The 23,109-nt window shown below is 35.9% G+C and overlaps 1 protein-coding gene across 3 annotated transcripts in view; it reads right to left on the bottom strand.

The window, feature by feature from the left end:
- The window catches only part of RC3H1 (ring finger and CCCH-type domains 1), an 87,236-nt gene that overhangs the window by 36,818 nt on the left and 27,309 nt on the right, over window positions 1–23,109 (bottom strand). For all 3 annotated transcript variants that reach the window (XM_086693712.1, XM_086693715.1, XM_086693714.1), the window contains exons 2-7: window positions 12,589–12,994; window positions 9,058–9,178; window positions 8,050–8,289; window positions 7,428–7,603; window positions 3,817–4,017; window positions 192–324 (exon numbers count right to left, since the gene is read on the bottom strand). In XM_086693712.1, the coding sequence (XP_086549838.1) occupies window positions 192–324; window positions 3,817–4,017; window positions 7,428–7,603; window positions 8,050–8,289; window positions 9,058–9,178; window positions 12,589–12,819 (1,102 nt within the window). In that variant the 5' untranslated portion in view covers window positions 12,820–12,994. The remainder of the gene's footprint in view (window positions 1–191; window positions 325–3,816; window positions 4,018–7,427; window positions 7,604–8,049; window positions 8,290–9,057; window positions 9,179–12,588; window positions 12,995–23,109) is intronic.

Below are 23,109 nucleotides of genomic sequence, written 5' to 3'. Positions count from 1 at the left end.
AAGTGTTAGTTGAAGCAATAAAGAGATAGATGGACAAGATCGTGGTCAGAAATTTAAATACGGTGTAAAAGGTCTGGAGTAACCACTCTGGGAAATTCTTGAGGAATGCAACAAAAGATAATTAAAAGAATCACTGAGCAGCACTGAGACACACATAGGACAGTCCACTTATTTTCCTTGGGTTTATTTACCTGGACTAGGGTCAATGTTTGCCAGTAGCTCCAAATGGGGTCTTAGTCGGTTCAAGTTTGCTGGATCTCCAGTTCGCTGGAGAGCAATTGTTAGTTCCTGAACACTTTGTGCAAAAGACGCTGGGGTCTGCAACTTAAAAAAGAAAAATATTAACTTTCCAAAAACCAGATAATCCTTTTAAAATAAAAATTACTTAAAATATTGCAATCATTTTTGCAATTTATTACCTTTAATTTTACCCTCCCACACATTCCATGCTTTGGCTAGAGACTGGATTACCTGCTGCCTCAACAAAGCCTGCACTTCCCTGCATTCACAGCTTGACATACTGTAAACTCTCTTCCCTCTGATGCACATTCCTCAAACGTGAGACCTTTCTCAATTCCTCAATTTGGAAGTAGACTCTTACCACCTTACGTTCTTAGAGCACTATTAGTTTGGCTCTTGGAGTGCTTCCAAATAACTGAAATCTGGAGTCTCGAGATAAAGCTATACAATACCAAGAACAATGAAACTGAATTCCATCAAACTAGCTTGAGTTCAAGTTCTACTACTGACCAAAGATCATGACACTGGATATAACCTTTACAGACTCAATCTGAAGTCCAATTGCTATACAGACTAAATAATTTCAAAAGTCCACTCCAGCTTAAAAAAAAATCTTAGAATGGTTTGGGATTCTTGGAAGCGATCAGATTGTGTATTTTTCTAAAGCTTTATGACATACTTCTCACATTAACTCTCCTAAGATGGACACACATATGAACTTTAAGAGGGGAAATTGATTAGGTTATAGTGACTAAAGGGTCTTACTTGGAAACATTTAGCTCTCTATGTAGTTTATTAATATAGATCAGAATTGTTTCCCCACAAAAGATCACTCTTTAAAAGGTAATTTTTAAAAAAAGCATACATTTTAAAAAACATGAAAAATAACAACTATCATTTGAATGCTCACACGCCTTTATTCAATTTTTTCATCTTAGCATGCTTTTTAGACACTTATATAATCAGCCATTTATGAACTTATGGTTTTGGCTACCATTAATATTATAACAAAAGCATTTTTATATTGCTACCCTTTTCATTATGAAATATTTCAAAGTGTCTAATATAATGACGACACCCATGTATCCACCACCAGGACTTAATAAAAATATTTCACTGACTTTTAAAGAAATTGAATGTTATATATCAGCTGTAGAGAGTATCAGTCCTGAAATAACTAATTTTAATCACCATGTAACGGAGTTCTGAGCAGAAAGATAGACAACTTCTTTAACAATCTGCATATGTTCTCCTTTATAAATAATGTAGCAATTTAACGCCTTTGAGCTCATAACATTTTTGAAAGTTTGGATTATTTCCTTAAAATAAGTTCCTGGCAAGATTAAATTTGATCAAAAGACATGAATATTTTGTTTTTATTTACTGACAAATTGTTTCCCAAAAGATCTGTAATACATTTTACAAACCATCAGCAATGTATGGCAATATATGTCTCTTTGACTAATATAATAGGCAATATTTGTTATGTCACTATTTTAATGGTGTATTTAATTATTACTGGAGTTGAGTTCTATCCTATCAATTAAATGTAGTTCCTCTTTGTGAACTGATAGTTCATGTTTCTTTGTCCACTAATTTACTATGATTATTGCTTTTCATATCACTTTTAATAAATTATCTGCACTGTCCAACACAGTAGTTATTAGCAATAAGTGGCTATTTAAGTTTAAATTAATAAAATAAAATAAAAATGTAGTTCTTCAGTTGCATGCTCACATTCTGGGTGCTAAACAGCTGTGGGTGGTTAGTGATCGATCACCAATTAGACACTGCATTTATAAAACATTTTCATTACCACAGAAAGTTCTACTGCTCTGCATGAAAAGATGCCACATACACTGCAAAGTTTGTTTACCAGTTTGTTGTAAGAAGGTCTCTGGATATTATTCGAACTACTGCTCATGATGTGAGGATACTGTTATAGGTTAAATTATATAGTCTAGTTCACACAAAAAGGTCAACCTCCTTAAAGAATATAAAAGCAAGCCAAGTTTCTCTTCAGAGGTAGACAGCTACTCCTATAAGAGACCATTACTAAAGTTTCAAAACATTTTCATCAGTCAGCTGCATAATTTCAGACCTAGGAGTTGGAGGTAGAATTTGGGCAAAAGTATCTAGAAAAGATTTATAGGACAAAAATATATTACATTGGAAATTACGTAACAGGCAGTTATAAAACACATTTTGCAACTGTCCTTTGACATCAATACACTACTCATTCAAAGAATCCTATCTTTGGGAACAGGCAAAAAAAAAAAAAAAAAAAAAAAAAGTGGCAGAATAGTCCGGAAAGAGATTTTGTGGCTAAGAACATAGATTCTAGAATCACTATACCCGAGTTCAAATCCAGCCCCATCACTGATTACCTATATTACCCTGGAGAAATGTATTTAACCTCTCTCTGTCTCCTTTAATACCTTTAAGACCATTAATAATACAGGTCTATTAAAAGGATTAAATGATTATCCCACGAGGCATTAGTAGGCTCTCACTAAGTGTTAAATAGTATTATATTTAGACTACTCTTACATATTGATCTTAATTTCTGCAAATTGTGAGGTGGGTTCTAATGAAAACAAGTATTTAAGGTAAAATAGTAAAAATTAATGCTATTACTGAACGTAATATATTTACATGCTGCTTTAAGACCTTTTTTTTTTTTGCACTTTCATATATTTCATGTTGAATTACAACAAAAACAATTACGGTATTACCCTAGCTTTAACAAAATTAAATACAGTTCTTAGAGTCAGCAATAATGGAACTACTCTAGTACTCTTAGTGATCTTTATATCATAACAAAGAACAGAAAAAGTAGAAATACATTTATTGAAAATCTGATCAAACCTAGAATGATTCAGTAACTTATGTGAAATTATTGTGACTGAGAATCTTAAGAAATCTCAACTTATACATCTTCCAGACCATTAAATGGCTGTTATAGGAAGACAATAAAGGCCTTTAGAAAATGGGCTTAATGATTTAACAATGATTAAAACTCAGAGAAGAAAGAAGAAAGAGAGGCAACAACAATAGAGATGGAAGACACTCAAGAAGAATACAAAAGAGTGTAGGACAAAGCGTTAGAACACTACAGTGAAATCTTTTTATTTTTTTCTTAATGTTTTTATTTATTTTTGAAGGGGAGAGAGATACAGCATGAGCAGGGGAGCGGCAGAGAGAGAGGGAGACGCAGAATTGAAAGCAGGGTCCAGGCTCGGAGCTGTCAGCACAGAGCCTGATGCGGGGCTCAAACTCACGAACTGTGAGATCATGACCTGAGCTGAAGTCGAACGCTTAACCGACTGGGCCACCCAGGCTCCCTATAGTGAAATCTTATATGAATGATGTCACTTGTACATCAATTTAATTTATATGAACAAACTGGTAATGATGTGACTAGTTATGATACTCAGCTACAGATAACATAACTTGTAAGAAGAGCCTGACATATGGTATTCACTCTAACATACATTTGTTAAATAAATAAATTACTAAATCATCAATTATCAAAACTCCAAGATGTGTCCAAGTAAGGAACATAAAAGGGTCTACCTTGTCAATGATTGACTGCATATGAGACTTGTGAGACTGGTCTCCATAAAGCAATGAGGACCATTGGTCTGGTGCAATCCGTAAGCCTGCTTCCATGGCAATCTGCACTATCTGAGAGTCGTGTTCTCGCCGCAGAGCTTCATAGGTTCTAAATTCTTCCTTCAGCTGCATCAAAGAAGAGTCTTCATCACGTTTGGTGACCTAGTAAGACACACATAATCTCATGAGTCAGGTAAGAAACAAAATGAGTTTGTATTTTACATGAACACATACAGAGAACAATTTTTAATATAACAAATTTCTTTTAGCAACAAAGCAAGATAAAATGAACACACTGTTTTGCGTGTAAAACATTTCCCCCTTTATAGATGTCAAACTCTTCTGAATAGGACTTACAGAAAGAATGACTATGTGCTGGGGCAAAGTCCCAAGATTGGATAGACCTTAACACATATACAGTTTATTTAAATTGTAGGAATGTGTATATGCATTTTCCCCCTAAACGTTTATTTGTTTAGGAGAGAGAAAGAGAGAGAGAATGAGCACAAGTGGGGGAGGGGCAAAGAGAGAAGGAGAGAGAGAATCCCAAGCAGGCCCCAGGCTCAGCATGGCGCCCGACATGGGGCTCGATCTCACGACCCTGGGATCGTGACCTGAGCCAAAATCAGGAGTAGGACACTCAACCAACTGAAACACGCAGACATCCCTTCATATGCATTCCTGAAAAGAAGAAAATATGTGGGGTGCCTGGCTGGCTCAGTCAGTGAGAGCATGTGACTCTTGGTCTGAGTCATGAGTTCAAGCCCCATGTTGGGTGTGGAGCCTACTTTTTTATATATACATATGTCTGTGTGTGTGTGTATGTGTGTGTGTACGCGCATATGTGTGTTAAGGTAAAATATATTCTACAGTATATTAGGATACAGGTGATCCTGGACGAGATGAGCCTTTGGCCTAAACCCCACTTGACTCAAAATGTAACGATATAACAAAAATAACAGCTGTAACTACCTCAACAAGCTTAGAGAATTCAATGAGTTAATATGTCAATATGATGGTTAATAAGTTAACACACTGACTAGCACATGCTAAGGGCTCAATAAGTGTTAATCATTTTAATCACTAAAAGATATTATCATTATTATTTTGCACTTTCTGATGGTGGCCTGGACTGCAAAACTCCATGGAAAATTAAGCTAAGCACAGATTATTCATTTTTAGAATCACGCCAGCATCTGAATGGTGCTCTGTTAGGAGTACCACCTAGCTCAACGCCAAGCAAGCCCAACAGCAATAATCCACAGTTATGAAGAAGAAACATACATTGCTTTTTTCACAATAACTGCATGAGTATTTTTTTCTTTTTTAAAAATCATTGCTTTATTCTCGTAAGGTCTCAATTTCCTCTAGTAGAAAATTTTCATTTTTTTTCCATCAAAGAAAAACTACAGAATATGTTAGTCAAGATTTCTAGGTCACACTGACATTGTATTTTAAAATGTATTCCATTCTTATTCCAAGAAAGTCTAACTTAAATTTTGTTAGCTAAGTCCGTACAAAGACCAACTGATTAAAAGAAAAATCTTGTTAAAGACTTGTTTGACTTGTTAAAGGCAAGTCAAAAGACCACATGTGTATGAGTATGTACAAAAACATACTCTCAATATAAGCTAAATATTATTAAAATGTAGAATGTTTTCTATATGATATAATAGGGTTCCCTGGACTTGGCTCTCAAAACTCTCTTTTAACTAAAAACAATCAAAGATTTCCAAGAGATGCAATGTCTAAAGTAACTCCTGGAACTATAACTGTACTCAGAAGGACCAGAATTATCCCAGTTTGAAAAGGTTTTTCAAATGGAAATAAAAGAGATGCTAAAAGGACATAACTAGAACACAGCTATATGGACACATATAGCTGCAAGGAAGAGGGAAAAGCTTAGAGAATTAAATGAGTTAATTTAGTTAATGTTTAATTGTTAATATTATGTTAACTGTTAATAACTAATATTATATTAAATGTTAATAACTAATAGTTAATATGTTTAGTTAATTTAGTTAATATGTACTAATAGTACATTATTACCGGCAAGAGAAGAAAACAGGCAGACAATAGAATAAAGAAACATAATCATGACTCAAGTGAAAAACTGGATTTTTTGCAACTTCCAATCTCTTTTTAATTATATTAATACTTCTAATTAGGATTGAAAGAGGTTCACTGTAGGTATTCTAGGGTTTTTGGATCGCTTACTACTTCACAGGAGAAGGCTAGATTTCCTTTTCTTTCATTTTCTTTTTCAAGCTTCAATACTGTATCTGTCTGGTGCTGTTAGTAGAGAACAAAGAACTTTGGAAGCAGACAGACATTCTAAACTGTATTCCAGACGACACTGTAAAATCATGTTATTACAATCATTACAACAAATGTTGTTATTCGGGGACAATCTGAACCAGTTGGGAGTTATTTTGGCTAGAGTTTCTCACAGTTCCAGAGGTGCTTACGGCAAGAACAGGGTTGGGTACAAACCTGGAGTCCACAGCACATTTTCAGTATATATATTTAATCTGTCTCTAGAAAGAAACTTAAGAATATTGGCATTTAGTTAGAGCTTAAAATTTTTTTTTAATTAAATTGGTATGCTTTGCTGTTGATTCTGTGAACCATTTCATCATTCTCAGAAAATGAGAACATAGACAAGACTATAGTAGGACATAGGATTCTTTAGTTTGAGTGTCAGATGAGGGGACATGGTGACCAAGGAATGGATTTCCTTATAGGCTGTATGAATTAAAACAATTTCAGAGGCATGCCTGGTTCATGAAGTACTAATTATGTGTTGTGTCAGAAGTAAGAAGCCTTAGATGGGGCACCTGAGTGGCTCAGTCGGTGAAGCATCCGACTTCAGCTCAGGTCATGATCTCATGGTTTGTGAGTTCAAGCCCCATGTCGGGCTGGCTCTCTGCTGTCAGCGCTGGGAGCCCGCTTCGGATCCTGTTTCCCTTTCTCTGCCCCTCCCCCAGCTGTGCACACAGGCTCCCTCTCCCTCTCTCTCAAAAATAAACATTAAAAAAGTTAGAAGAAGCCTTGACATTAAGAAGTCAGGAAAACAGGATGAAAAATAAATGATACATAGTGAGCACCAATGTTGGAAGCAGTGCTGATTCAATCTGGGATACAAAAGAAGAAGTCCAGCATTACTATCTACACTGAAAAGAAAGTGGCAAATGGAGCTCCAGTACTGTTTTAACCCCACTGTGTATATGGAATTATAGCAGGAGCAAAGAGCCCAATAAAATTTCTTCTTGCTTCAATGACTCTCTGCTCAGACCAATTCTGCTTATAGTCTCGGTGGGGAAATGACACAGTTTAATGGTCTCTTCAAATATAAACATCTATATAAGCCTCGGTTTATGTTGTTCACTATCTAATATACAAAATTCAATGTAACAAGATTTAACTTTAATAGGATACCATCTACATTCTTGAAATGTTGAAATTTTCTGAGGGGGCAACTTTATTAAACTCAAAGATTTACTATTTAAGTTGGGGAAAAAGACAAGGTTTCCTTTCAAGCCCAAATGTAACGCTGGTTCCCTGGTTCATACCTTGAAGCAGGAGGCTCTATAAAGGAGCTGGACAACATGCCCAATGCTAGTTTTAGAGGCTTGAGGAAACCGTGGCTCCAACCTTTGCACCACAAAAAGAACCAATACTTTTCTTGACAAAGCAGAACCATCTTCCAAGGCCAAGAGAACCAGCTTTAGAGCTTCCTCCTGCATTGCTAGGAAAAGTTGGGCAAAACCAGAATTTATCATATGCAAAGATAAGACACATCTATTTATTAGAAGGGCAATACTCAAAAACTTCTGCAGGTGCTACTTAATTAATGGGCAACACAACACAAAAACACAAAAAGTATTCACAGTTATACTTTCTAACTATTTTGGGGCAATTTTATACTACACTCTATATATTTTACTTAAGAAAACAGATAAAACATTAATACATTCATGAAATATTTCTATCAAAATGAAAACTTTTGCCATTAAAGGTTTTAAGTGCTCTAAAAAACTGACATGGAATTGCCCAAGCCATGATCGTCAAGTGGGATATTATTTTGTAACAACAGATATTGCAAAGAACTAGTCTTTCTACATGGCACTTACAGTTCTGACACCATACTTTTAGAATTACTGGCATAATAAATATCAAACTTTAATCACATACCTGGTCCAAGGAACTGGCAGCCCCTAGCTCTGACTGCTGCCCAGAGATTGGAGGACAGTTGCTGAGGATTTTGGTGTTGAAGAATGAGCTCTGTAACTGTTCGTTCACCTAAAGATCGAGCTGCTCTCATAGCACGAATCCTGCCTTCCTCTTCCACAAGTTGGCAGTGGACCAGAGTCACCAGCTTCCTCTGCATTGGGCGACTCAGAACACTCTGAGTAGTGCTATTCAGACCCACTCCTTTAAAAGAGAGTAAAAAGTTATTTCTAGGTTTACAATGCAGCTTTTAAGAGTCCAAAAAAATTTCCTCTGATGGGCTGACCGACTTCATGGATATGTGAACAGCTCTGGTTTCTACTAGGATATTTAAAATAAACAAGAGATAAAATGATATAAATAAAAGCCTCGTTTTCATTTTAATAAACAAGAGATAAAATGATATAAATAAAAGCCTCGTTTTCATTTTAAAAATATACAAAAGTTGTTATATCACGTAAAAATAATATTCATTGTAACATTAAATATATTATTATTCATCACAACCATGGAGGGACAAAATTAATAATTAATTTAAGACCCAAATCTTGAGGTCATAACAATTCTGGCATATTATTTCATAACAGTTAATTTTATGTTCCTATTGAAACAATAAGCCATAATGGCAAGGCGGTAACAGCAACTTCCAAGTTTATTACATTCTCTATGGCACATCATATAAAACTGAAAAGAAGGCAGATAATCCAGAGTTGTCAAATAGCAGGGAGCCCTCCTGAAGCCACTAGTATATTCACACTTACTTTTGCAACTCATTCAAATGTTTCCAACATCACATAAACTTTAAATTCATCTCTTGGAATGGTTTGTAATGATATTATTTACTACTAGTGGGTTTGACTTACAATAAATAAGTGAATTTCATTAACATTCACTTACACCCCACCATTTTTATGGTAAGAAAAGCATCTTTCATAAACATTTATTTGGTATGGATAGTTGCATCTGATTCACCTCTAGCACTGCTGAGTGGTTTCAGGTACAATGCTAATTCTTCTACACATTTCTTGGCTTCCTCATAATGCTTTGTATCTTCAACCCCACTACACAGAGTAATGGGCTGCTGCTCAGGGACCTTGAGGTCAAAAAAAAGGTCTGTATGAGTGCACACTAATTAATTAAACAAATGTCTTATTAAGTATATTTTATGCACTGCTACTCTAAAGTGGTAACATCAAAACTCCCACTAAATTTACTGAAGCCTTTCAAAAGACCTTTTCTATACTAACACACTAAATTTAATGCATTATTTTGGTTTTATAATCGCTTTACTGAAACATAATTTGTATACCATGTAGGCGACCCATTTAAGATATATAATTCAATGGTTTTTAGTATATTCACAGGTGTGTAATCATTACAATTTTAGAACATTTTCATCACCCCTCCAAAGAACACCATACTCTTAACTGTCACCCCTCCCATATTTCCTCCCAACTCCCCACCAACCATAAGAAAATACTAATTGGCTTTCCGTCTCTTGTGGATTTGCCCATTTTGGACGTTTCATGTAAACAGAATCATAGAGTCGTGCAGTAATTTCCAAAGTGACTACACCACTTTGCATTCTCACCAGCAATAAGAGTTTCTGTTGCTCTACATCCTCACCAGCATTTGGTGCTGTCAGTGTTTTGGACCTTGAAGCTATTCTAACTGGTGTATAGCAGCATCTCGTGGTTTTAATTTGTAATTCCTTAGTGGCAAATGACGTCGAGCAACTTTTCATCAGCTCATTTGCCATACGTGTATCTTCTCTGGTGAGGCGTCCAGATCTTTGCCCATTTTAAAATTATGTCCTTTTTATTATTGAGTTGTAGGAGTCTTTATTACATCTGAGACACAACTTTTAGATCTATGAGTTACAATTATTTTCTCTCATTCTGTGAGTCGTTCTTTCGCTCCGATGGTGTCCTTTGAAGGACAAAGCTTTAAGTCTTCAGTTCAATTTATCCTTTATTTCTTGTACTTTTCGTGTCCTATCTAAAAAAACCTCACTGCCTATTCTAAGGTCACAAAGACTTATGCCTATATTTTCTTTTAAGAGTTCTGTAGTTTTAACTTTTACATTGGTTCATTTTGGGTTAATTTTTGTAGATGGCGTGAAGTAGGGGTCCAAATGGATTCTTGTACACATTTGGATATCCAAGTTTTCCCAGCACCATTTGTTGGAAAAACTGTCCTTTCTTCACTGAATGGTCTTTGCAATGTTGTCAAAAATCGTTTTGTATGTGTGAGTTTATTTCTGGACTCTATTTTACTGATCTAAATGTTTGTCTTTATACCAGTATCACACTGTCTTCATCACTATAGCTTTGCAGTTTCAAAATCTGGAGTGTGATTCCTCCAACTTTGTTCTTTTTCAAGATTTTTTTGACTACTTCGTGGTCCTTTCTGATACCATATAAATTTTAGGGTTTTTTGTTGTTGTTGTTTGTTTCTTTTGGAAAAAAAAAAAAAAAACACCACCACACATTGGGACTTTGACAGAGCTTACACTGAATTTGTAGATTTCTTTGGGTCTGCCAATCCAGGAACATGCAATGTCTTTCCGTTTGTTTATGTCTTCTTTAATTTCTTTCAACGTTTTGTAGTTTTCAGTGCATAAGCCTTTCACCTTTTATTCCCAAGTATTTTATTATTTTGATGCTGCCGTAATGGAGTTGTTTTCTTAGTTTCCTTTTGTATTGTTCATTGTTAGTGTATAAAAACGCAACTAATTTTTGCATGTTGCTTTTATATACTGCAACTTTGCTTAATTCACGTATTAAGTCTTAACAGTTTTTTAATGGAACTCTTTAGGGCTAAAATAGTGGCTTCTATATATTAAAATGCCCTATCCTCAAATTTCATAAACATTAGTTGTTTCAGTTAAGGTATGACATAGTCTTACTCATTTTTCAGAAAGGAGTTCATCTTTAGACAACTTCATAAAAAAAAGCAAGCCTTGGTTATTTGCTATTTAACATTTATTTATTTTTGAGAGACAAAGAGAGACAGAGAATGAGCAGAGGAGGGGCAGAGACAGAGGGAGACACAGAATCTGAAGCAGGCTCCAGGCTCTAAGCTGTCAGCACAGATTCCGACGCGGGGCTCAAACCCATGAACCATGAGATCATGACCTGAGCCGATGTCAGTTGTTTAACCGACTGAGCCACTCAGGTGCCCCCTTGGTTATTTGCTATTTAAAAAAAAATAGTGTATTTCTAAAATTATTATCCCTATTAAGTCTATTTTTAAAAAATGTTTCCAAAATGTGATAACAGGATTTTCAAAATAAAAAGATAAATGATTATGAAATGAAAAATTAAGTACAAGAAGAAAAAGGATCAACTGCACTTTCCCTTTTGACAAATATTTTATAGTGTTGTTGGTGACATCACAAGAGAGGTTTATCAATAAAAGAAGTTTTCTTTTTGAATAAACTACTCTATTCTCTTTATCTCCAACATATGTAATATCAACCTTTCCTACATTTTAGCAGTTTACATCAAGACTGATCTAGAAAATATTAATGGGGCCAGATCCAAAGTTCTAGTATATCTATTTGGAAAAATGATTTATGATAAATATATGGCATTTCAGACTCAAACTATGCAAATTTAGCAAGGGATTACTTAAGTAACTATCTAGCTTCCAAAAACTCACCTCCCTTGACTTTGTGAAATCTTCTGAGGATACTACTGATCTCTACTTTGAGAATACGGAGAGAAAATTTTCAGAATATTACCATCAGAACTGCCAGACTTACTTTTACCTTTATTTAGGTAGCTGGGGATATATTTCCTCCTACTCTAGAAAAATGATTCCCAAAGGCTATGCACTCTACAGTTTTTGTCACCTTCTTCATCTTTCATTTGAGTAGTGTCTACTAAGTAAAATTATCTGAAGCAGCTTCACTTCTCCTATTTAGTAAAATGCAATGGTTTTTATGAGTAATATTTTCCCCAATATTAAGAGGTCCTTAAAAAAAAAAAACAAAAAAAGAAGGGGAATCTGGGTGGCTCAGTTGGCTGAGCGTCCAACTCTATTTCAGCTCAGGTCATGATCTCACAGCTGTGTGATCAAGCCCCATGTTGAGCTCCGCACTGAGCCTAGAGCCTGCCTGGGATTCATTCATTCATTCATTCATTTGTTCGTTCTCTCTCCCTCCCTCCCTCCTTCCCCTCTGCCCCACACACCCTCCCTCCCTCTCTCTCTCTCAAAAAATAGTCCTTGTGATTTGCCTCTTAGGTTTCTCTAGTGATCTCAATAGCTAAGATTGTTGAGAAAGGCTGATCACCAGATTAAATGACTGTTATGACGGAGGAACACTGCACTACAACAATAAATCTCCCAACACACTAAAATAAAGGGTCTGCATGGTACTGAACAGAACTTTATCTATTTAGATAGAAGGCAATGTTGCCCAATTTGAATTCAACAAGTTTCTCTTAAGGGGAAAACACATATACTCAGAGATTAAAAAGAATAAGTCACCCATCTTACCTGAGCACCCACTAGCTGCAGCAATGCTGAGTTCACGGGGAGGAGCTCAATGTCTGTATTGATAGTGGTCTGGTCAAATGGGCAAGCCTTGCGGTGGAGTTTATTCAGGCACATCTTGCAGACAGTATGGCCACAACCCAAACTGATGGGCTTTCGAATTGTTTCATCGAAAGTCTGAGTGCAAATTGGGCAGGAGAGGAAATCCGTCCACTGTGGAGCTTGTACAGGCATTGTTACTGGAGTTACAATTCACTAACACACACACACACACACACACACACACACACACACACACACACACAAATAATCTAAAGCAAAGATTCCACTGGAATCAAAATCTTTGAAAAAAGTTTTTTTTTTTAAATATCTTCCTTAGATACAGTCAGCACATAGTGTGAAATATAACCTGGAAAACAAACAGAAAAAAAAAGAAAAAAATTAGTGTGTTTTCCTTTTCAATTAAACTGCATTCACACTCTATTACCTACACTCTTTTATACCACATTTATATCACTATGGTCCACTGTTTTGCACTTTCATATAAATAAAGTCATAATAAAACTTCTAGTCTCATGTCCTTGCTGTAGAGATGTGGAGTGGACCCCAGAAAGATAAAATAACTTGCCCAAGGTAACAAATGAAGTTAGTAACAAGGTTAGATCCAGGATCTAAATCTCGCAAATTTATCTAAGTCTACGGTTGTTTTATATTTAAGAATTAGCCTTTTTAAACTGGCTAATAATCTTGTTTCTTGAGCTGCATACCAATTACATGAATGTGTTCAGCTGTGAGCATTTATCAAGCGTCTGTGTATGTTATACCTCAAGACAGAGTTTTTAAAAATTGGCTTAAAATTAAAACTACCTGAAAATATTTTATCATCAAATTGGGTATCAGATAACAAAGAGTCTGTGAAATTTTTAAAAGTCTTTTTAAGGGTTTTAGACACCGTTAAGAATTTTATTTACCAGTAGTTAGTTACCTTTAAGCCCCTGCTATGGCCTACACCTGTTGCTATAGTGTGCTGTGTGTGTTAGAACAACTGCATAGTTATAATTATTTACTTCAAAAGATTTTTTTAAACTCTCAGATTTATTAATGGTACAACAATTATAGTTCAAATTTCATTTCCTACCCTCTTTTTTGGCAGAAGATAAAAGCCAAATTGACTTATCACCTGTGTCTAACAGAAAATTTTTTTATATATAAAATTCAACCTAAAACTTACAGCACATCTTAAATAATATGTACTATTTATCTAACTGTAGTTTCTAAAAATGAGAATTGATGTACAGAAGAAAGTAACAGTATCACAAGTTGTTAAAGATTTGATTATGCTCAAGAGAAACTGCTTACAAAGATGAAATAATTAAGCTGTAATTAACTAGGAAAGTAAATTATCTATATACCTTATTCTTTGAGCATTACATTTACTTCTTGCTTTATTGAAACAACTCAACCTTAAATGCAAGTCCATTATTGATGACAGAACAGTTTTCATTAGGTATGTTAAAAATTTATCCATTCATTCAACAAATATTTACTAAGCACTACTATGTGCCAGACTGAATTGCTAGGGAAACAGTGAAACAGCACAGTCATAATATCTGCCTTCTGAGTAATCTTAGCTTTGTTTGTGTTTTTGCAAAGGTGCTATAAGATACATGTATTTTACCAAGTTAATTTCATGTTCAGGATCTAAAATTAGAGTTATCTGCATGTGTGTTAAAATAGCCCTTGCAATAACAAAAATGGGCAAAGAAATAGTTCATTTTTTTAAAATTTTATTTATTTTGAGAGAGCATGCTGTGTGCATGCATGCAAGCAGGTGAGAGGCAGACAGAGAGAGGAGAGACGGAATCCCAAGTAGGCACCATGGAACTGGATTTTACAAACCATAAGATCATGACCTGAGCAGAAACCAAGAGTCAGATGCTCAACAGACTGAGCCACCCAGGCACCCCAAGTTATCTGCATGTGTGTTGAAATGACCCTTGCAATAACAAGAATGAGCAAATAAAGAAATTACTCACATTTTGATTTCTATAATGTTTAAAGATAAAAACTTCTAATACAATAGATTTAATCAAATACATTATGAGTAACTACAAGTATGATTATAATAAGTTATTACTACTTAATAAACTGAAACTCCTCTGGAATGTTAAAAAAGAAAATACACTACCTAATTATTCACTTGTAGACTCAAATGCTAGATTTGTGCATTGGGTTGCAGAATGCTCAAAAAGAGGGGGTAAATTTTTAGAGAAGACATAATGTTCAGAAAAGGAACTGAATATTAGTCATAAATTGCTTGCTAAACCTGATTGAGTAGATAAAGCATCACTCACATAAACTTTTCTATAGATTAGCATGGCAACATATATCAATGCCTGCAAAGAATCTGATCCTGTTAATCTCTGCAAAAAGAGTTTAATGGTTCCTTCCTTTTTACTAGTATGGCTTTCTAGACAACTTAAAACTTGTTCATCTTAAAGTATAGGTAAAACAAAGCACTTAATTCTCTCAAACGCTATAAACTACACAAACCCCCAAAGGGCACAAAATATAGTAAGATGTTGGGGCATCTGGGTGGCTCAGTTAGTTGAGCATCTGACTCTTGATTTCAGCTGAGGTCATGATCCGGGGGTCATGAAATTAAACTCCAGGTCGGGCTCTGCGCTGAGTGTGGAAATTGCTTAAGATTCTCTTTCTTTCTCTCTCTCTCTCTCTCTCAAATAAATGTATAATAAATGTTTTTATACCATGTCATAACTTTTACTATGAATACAGCTATTTGCCACATACTATGCTAAACGCCTTACACAGAACACATAAAAGGTAGGTAATTACTGTTATCCCATTTTACAGATATGAGAAGTGGAAGTTTAGAGAGGCTGAGTAAGATAAAAAGAAATAGAGCTAAGATATTAACCCAGATGTTCTGGCACAAAACCCAAACTCTTAACCAGATCACCATTCACAAATAAAAGGTTAAATATAATGTAGGAAGAAACTACTTGCGATTTCATTCAAAAACCAATGCTACAAAGCTGCATTCCCTAATACTAACTTCACAGTAATTCTGCTAAACTTACTGCCAAATCTATGGTCAGGTCCTTGTTCTAATCTCATTTGTCTTCTCAATGAGGTATGAAACAGACAACTACTAACTCCCTGCTTCTTGAAACCATCAATGAACCACATTCCCCTCATCCTTTCTAACTCGCTGGCTGTTTTTGATCTCTTAAAACTCCTAAATGCTGGAATCATCAGGTCTCTATTTTGAGTTTTCACATCATTCTCCAGCCAAAATCCTGAAAAAGCTTTCTATTATATTTAGAATAAAATCTGGATTTATTATTCTTGTTTACAAAACCCTAAATGATATGACCTGTAATTATTTCTCCAACTTCATTTTCTAACACTTATCCTCACCTTAGTATGTTAGTACTAGGTATTCTATCTAATCTTTGAGTTGGATCGCACTCTTTATCACTTAGATGCCACCAAAGATGTCACATCCTCCCTGGCCACTTAAAACTCTAAATCATTCTATAGTCCATCGCTGTACTTAAATTCTCTACAAAACATTTACATTATCTATGTTACATTTTTCTTCTTATATTTTTATTTGCTTACTCAATATCTATCTTAGAATATAGACTCCACAAGAGCTGAGATCTAATCTGTCTTGTTCACTATGAAAGCTAATAGCTCCCCACTATAATTTAGACTACGTAAAGTTTTTGCCTATAATTTCAAGAGTTGACAAGACGTGTGAAAATCTGTTCATAAAATTATAAGTGACTTAAAAACTCTTAAATCACGAAATTCTAATCTATATTATTCTTTAATGAGTCTTAAAATTGCAAGCAACTTTTTGAGATTTACGACATCTGACACTGCAATATGGAAAACAGGTAGAAAATATGGTCAACATCAGTTTTACAGACTTGAAAACTCACTGCTCTCCTACATGGCCTCAGAACTGTGCTGCCACAAGTTTTCCAAATTATTCTGTTATAACAAGATTTTTAAAAAAATGTTTATTTAATTTTGAGAGAGAGAAAAACAGTGGGGAAGGGGCAGAGAGAGAGGGGGACAGAGGATCCAAAGCAGGCTCTGGTGCTGACAGCAGAGAGCTTGATGCAGGGCTCAAACCCACGAACTGTGAAATCATGACCCCGAGTCAAAGTCGGACCCTCAACCAACTGAGACACCCAGGCGCCCCACAATAATTGTTTAAAATACAATCACAAAATTCTATTGGTAAAAGAGACTTTAGAGATCATCTGGTTCTTGCCTAATTTTTCAAGATGAGGTAACATTCTTATGTCCCAATCAGTAGCAAGTATTATTAAACATTTTCAAACATCTCCTTCCATTCAATCGCTAAAACCCAAAGAACTTGGAATCACTTTCCTTCTTTTTGCAGAGAAATAAAATTAACATTCAGAGAACTCTGTGCAAGGTCACATAGGTAGCAAAATCAAGATACAACCACCTCGGATCAGTACTGGACACTGAAGCCTATGCACTTGCCACTGTACCAATTCAACATGAAGAAGACCAAAAACAAGACAAGTAAAAGAGTTACAACGTCATGCAGCTTGATAACAGCAGAGCCAGGATTAGAAACCAAGTTTCTAGTTTTAGTGTCCCCGGCACCCCTATCAGACTGCCTTGAAAATAAACCTATCACCACCCCCTGATTTTTAAAATATCCTTGCATACTAACATGTCTCCGGAGGTAAGGGAAAAAAGCAAAAATGAACTATTGGGACCTTATCAAGATAAAAAGCTTCTGTGGGGCACCTGGATTAATAATAAGCACTATAATAATAATAATTGGTTAATAAGCACTGCCCTTCTGCTTAGGTGATGGATCTCATAGTTCATGAGTTCAAGCCCCACATGAAGCTCTGCAGTGACAGTGAGGAGCCTGCTTAAGACTCTCTCTCTGCCCCTCCTCTAATTGCGCTTTTTCTTGGTCTCAAAATAAATAAAATTTTTTTTTTTAATTTTTTTTTCAACGTTTATTTATTTTATTTTTGGGACAGAGAGAGACAGAGCATGAACGGGGGAAGGGCAGAGAGAGAGGGAGACACAGAATCGGAAACAGGCTCCAGGCTCTGAGCCATCAGCCCAGAGCCCGATGCGGGGCTCGAACTCACGGACCGCGAGATCGTGACCTGGCTGAAGTCGGACGCTTAACCGACTGCGCCACCCAGGCGCCCCAAATAAATTTTTTAAAAAAGATAAAAAACTTCTGCACAGTGAAGGAAACAGCAACACCAAAAGGCAACCAACGGAATGGGAGAAGATATTTGCAAATGACATATCAGATAAGGGGTTAGTATCCAAACTCTATGAAGAACTTAACAAACTCAACACCCAAAGAACAAGTAATCCAGTGAAGAAATGGGCAAAAGGTGCGGACAGACACTTTTCCAAAGAAGACCTCCTGATGGCTAACAGACACATGAAAAGATGCTCAACATCACTCATCATCAGGGAAATACAAATCAAAACCACAATGAGATACCACCTCACACCTGTCAGAATGGCTAACATTAACAACTCAGGCAACAACAGATGTTGGCGAGGATGCAGAGAAAGGGGAACTTTTGCACTGCTGGTGGGAATGCAAAGTGGCACAGCCACTCTGGAGGTTCCTCAAAAATTAAAAATAGAACTACCCTATGACCTAGCAATTGCACTACTAGGTATTTATCCAAAGGATACAAAAACGCTGATTCGAAGGGGCACATGCATCCCAATATTTATAGCAGCCCTATTGACAATAGCCAAATTATGGAAAGAACCCAAAAGTTCATCAACTGACAAATGGATAAAGAAGATGTGGTATGTATATACACAACGGAATATTACTCAGTGATTAAAAAGAATAAAATCCTGCCATTTGCAATAATGTGTATGGAACTAGAATGCATTATGTTAAGTGAAATAAGTCAGAGAAAGACAAATATCATTATTTCATTCATATGTATAATTTAAGAAACCAAACAGATGAACACAGGGGAAGGGAAAGAAAAATAAGATAAAAACAGAGAGGGAAGCAAACCATAAGAGACTCTTAAATACAGAGAACAAACTGAGGGTTTCTGGAGGGGTGCTGGATGGGGGGATGGGCTAAATGGGCAAGGTGCATTAAGGAGGACACTAGTTGGGATGAGCAACGGGTGTTATGTGTAAGTGATGAATCACTAAATTCTACCCCTGAAACCATTATTACGCTATATGTTAACTAACTTGGGATTTAAAAAAAAAAAGAAAAGGGTGGGGGCACCTGGGTGGCTCAGTTGGGTTAAGCCTCTGACTCATTAATTCTGATGATCCCAGGGTCATGGGATCAAGCCCTGTGTTGGGCACTGTGCTGCGCATGGAGCCTGCTTGGGGTTCTCTCCCTCCCCCTCTCTCTGTCTCTCCCCTGCTTGCACACTCTCACTTTCTCAAAAAATAAACAAACATACATGCATACATTTTAAAAAAGGGAGAGAAATAAATTGAAAACATGAAATAAAATAAAATAAAATATCCTTGTACACTAAAACTACAGTTAACAATATTTGGCTTAGTATCAAGGCATCCATTAACCTTGGAAATATGTAAAATTGTTTATATACACATGCTCATTCCTTCAGGGATAGGATCCAGGGCTTTTATCAATTCTCAAATTTTTATCAGTTCTCAAAGGTTTTATTTGAGGAGGAAGGGAAGGGGAAAATAAGAATCACTGACTCAGATGGGGTACCTGGGTGACTCAGTCGGTTAAGCGACTCTTGATTTCATTTCAGTTCTCCTGTCATGATCTCACAGCTGACAGGGCAGAGCCTGCTTGGGGTTCTCTCCGCCCCCACCCCACCCCCTGCTCAAGATGTGTCTGTCTCTCTGTCTATAAAGAAAAGAAAAGAAAAGAAAAGAAAAGAAAAGAAAAGAAAAGAAAAGAAAAGAAAAGAGAAGAGAAGAAAAGGAAAGAAAAGAGAAAAGAAATCACTGATTCAGACATACTGAAATAGAGTAACTAGTGAAAACATAAGAATATAAAAAACAAAAATGGTAATTTATATGAACATATATTTCCTCTGTATTTGCACCACAATCTCAACAAACTCTTGTAAGTTCTTTAAAAGTGATGTTCACGTGCACCAAACATTTTTTTAAATGATTACACCGAAATGTCTCCTTCTCACCCCTATTTCTCATCCCTCTAGTCCTCACTTCCATCCACCTGCACAGACAAACCCCTGGTTTATTTTCTTTTCAGATTCTTTATCCATATAGGTCAATATACAAATATGTATTATTAACTGGCTAAAAAGTATTTTAAATGCTGTCATTTGCAACTCTTCTCTCTTTCTGTACTAAACCAGTGTTTCTTAGAAATTATACCCTAAAAACCTTTCTCCATTCCCAGTAAAAATTAAACATTCAGTTACTTGCATAAAAATCTTTTATTGGTTTTTACTATGTGCCCAGCACTAGGGATAAAAAATAGTGAACAAGCAAGTCTTTGCAAGTCTGCACAGAGCTTACATCGTTTCTTTCATTACCCATATAAACAACAGAGACACAAACTAAATACATGATTCCAAGGCATGGTAAATGCTATCAAGGTAAAGGTAAAAGACAGAGACAGAAGTACATATAACAGATAATCTAAACAAACTGGGATGAGGTCATGATCCCAGGGTATTAATGGATATGAACAGATGGAAGAAAAAGGTCTGGAAAGATGTCAAACAAAATTAACAGCAAGTTATACAGTTGGGCAGCTTATAAAATGTATATAATCATGAATTTTATAAGTGCAAATAATTTTGAAACAATGAAAACAAGAGAAGCTAGAGTACATTTAGAACACAATTTAGGCTACTTCTAAGATAAATTATTGTAAGACTAAAACATTTCTTTTTATTAAACGGACTGCTTTATACATTTGAACATCCAAATTCTCAAAACTTAGTTGTTTTTTTTCAAAATGCATTAAAAACTCTTTTTATAACTTCTCTATAATTTACCTGTTTCAAAGAACTAGCACATTTTATTAATTTTATGTATCATTCCATCTCAACATAGTAAAATCAGGTATATAGTTGCTAAACTCTTGCGTTTTCCAGTAAAATAGTTCTTAGAGACAACCATAACAAACTTGATAGAATAAACACATAGAATCAGCACCCAGTTCTTCACTAAAAATAAAAGCATTCTAGGGTCGCCTGGGTAGCTCAGTTGGTTAAGTGTTTGACTCTTGATTTCAGCCTAGGTCATCTCATGGTTCATGAGGTTGAGCCCCACACTGGGCTCCATGCTGATGGTGCAGAGCCTAATTGTGGTTCTCTCTCTCTCTGTCCCTTCAGCACGCACGTGCTCTCTCTCTCTCTCTCTCTTAAAATAAATAAACTTAAAAAAAAAAAAAAACCAACTTTCTTTTGATCAGAAAGATAGGTATGAAAGACTGAGGGAAAACAGTATTTTAAAAGCTTGATTTTGCTTGGGAAATTTGATGATTATGAATAGTAACTCAATCTTTGATGATTCTATTTTAGGAACTATAAAATCATAAAACAAAGATTTTTTTTTGAACATCAAAATGTTATTAACTGTAGTTATTAGATCTAAGAACAATTTCCACTTCCTCATTCCTTAAACATCTTTCTCCAAAGTCATCTTTCTAAACATTCCCCAAGTTTTCCCATAAACAGATGTTTACAACATCTTCAACCACAAAACATATCTAAATTATACAGGACACATGGCTTAGTGAATGTAGTAAACCTTCTCTCAGTATGGAGTAAACCTATGAAATAAACTGACAGGGGCGCCTGGGTGGCTCGGTTGATTAAGCATCCAACTTTAGCTCAGGTCATGATCTCACAGTTCATGAGTTCGAGCCCTGCATTGGGCTCTGTGTCTTCTCTCTTTACCCTTCCCGTGCTCGCATTGTTTCTCTCTCAAAAATAAATAATAAACGTTAAAAAACAAAAAGAAATAGGGGCACCTGGGTGTCTCAGTCGGTTAAGTGTCCAACTTCGGCTCAGGTCATGATCTCGTGGTTCACAAGTTTGAGCCCCTCATCGGGCTCTCCGCTGTCAGCTCACAGCCTAGAGCCTGATTTGGATTCTGTGTCTCCCCTCTCTGCGCCCCCCCCCCCCAACCCACTCGCGCTGGGTCTCTCGAAAGAAAGAAAGAAAAAGAAAATGACTAAAATACTAAACATCAATATCCAGATTCTTTAAGCTTCTTCAGAGCAAGGTTCTGTCAGGAAAAAAAAAAAAAAAAAAGTCCTAAATAATTCTATTCATCAAAGCACATGTGCTCAAGGCCTCCAGACAACTCATTGTGTATTAGAGGTCAGTCAGCCCAAACCTAGCTCAACAGGAGTAGTTCTACTGAAACCTTTCTAATCTGAAAAGCATGGACGATGAACCCTCTTTATTTCTAACAAAAATCCAAACAAGTGACTGTTACTCAATGATGAAAGCAATGGTTAACCTTCCTATCAGTTAAAACAAGGCCTAGTCCCCTCCGTAAATGGCAAGTCGTAATTTTTACTGTTACTAATTGGTTTTACATAACAACATGATAAATAGCAATCAGTTCACCTTGAAGAAGGCCCAAATTTTAAAATATCATAACTTCCTCAAGAATATTCACATTTTTACACAAGGAATCGTGCTCATAAGTACTACAGACAAGATTATGATATGGTACAGAAAAAGAGCTTGGTTTTCTGAAAATAAACCATGTATCAGGTATTATGCTAGGTGTTTTCAGATGCTTTTCTCATTTAAGTGTGCACCATAAATCTAAAACACAATATGAACTACCACCAGTAACCAATATCTGTTAAGTACCAAGTAGGTGCCGGCACTTTCAGTGCGCTATATACAGTATCTATTATTCACAGCAATGCTGTAATGCATGTATTACCTTCATTTTAGTGATAAAGTAAAGAAACCAAAGTACAGAGAAGTACCGAAAGACACAAAGCTAGCAAGTGGCAGGACTATGATTTAAGCCTGGCCAGCCTAATTCCCAAGCTGGTACTGTTAAATACCGTAACTTGTGCCATCTTACAGATGACCAACAGTCCTTAGGGAAGGAGAACTTTTGTTTTTTAACATTCATTTGAGAGAAAGAGAGATAGACAGAGGATCCGAAGAAGGGGGCTCCACTAAGAGAGCCCAATGTGGGGCTCGAACTCATGAACTGTGAGATCATGACCTGAGCTGAAATGAAGAGTCCCACACTTAACCAACTGAGCCACCCAGATGCCCCAAGGCCAAGGCAGGGAACTTTTAAGGGTGATGGAAATGTCCTAAAATTGAATTGTGATGACTGCACAATTCTGCAAATTTACGAAAAATCAATGAATTGTGCACTTAAAATATGTGAATTTTATAAGTATGTAAATTATATGTCAATAAAGCTATTAAAAATCATTAAAGTCTTTTTTAATAAAGAGTCTTAGTCTTCAAATTTTTAAATGCAATA

Source organism: Puma concolor, chromosome E4 (genome assembly GCF_028749965.1).
Source record: "Puma concolor isolate L17-30 chromosome E4, mPumCon1.1.hap2, whole genome shotgun sequence".
Classification (NCBI taxonomy): Eukaryota; Metazoa; Chordata; class Mammalia; order Carnivora; family Felidae; genus Puma; species Puma concolor.
This window is presented reverse-complemented; position numbering and strand designations above follow the sequence as displayed.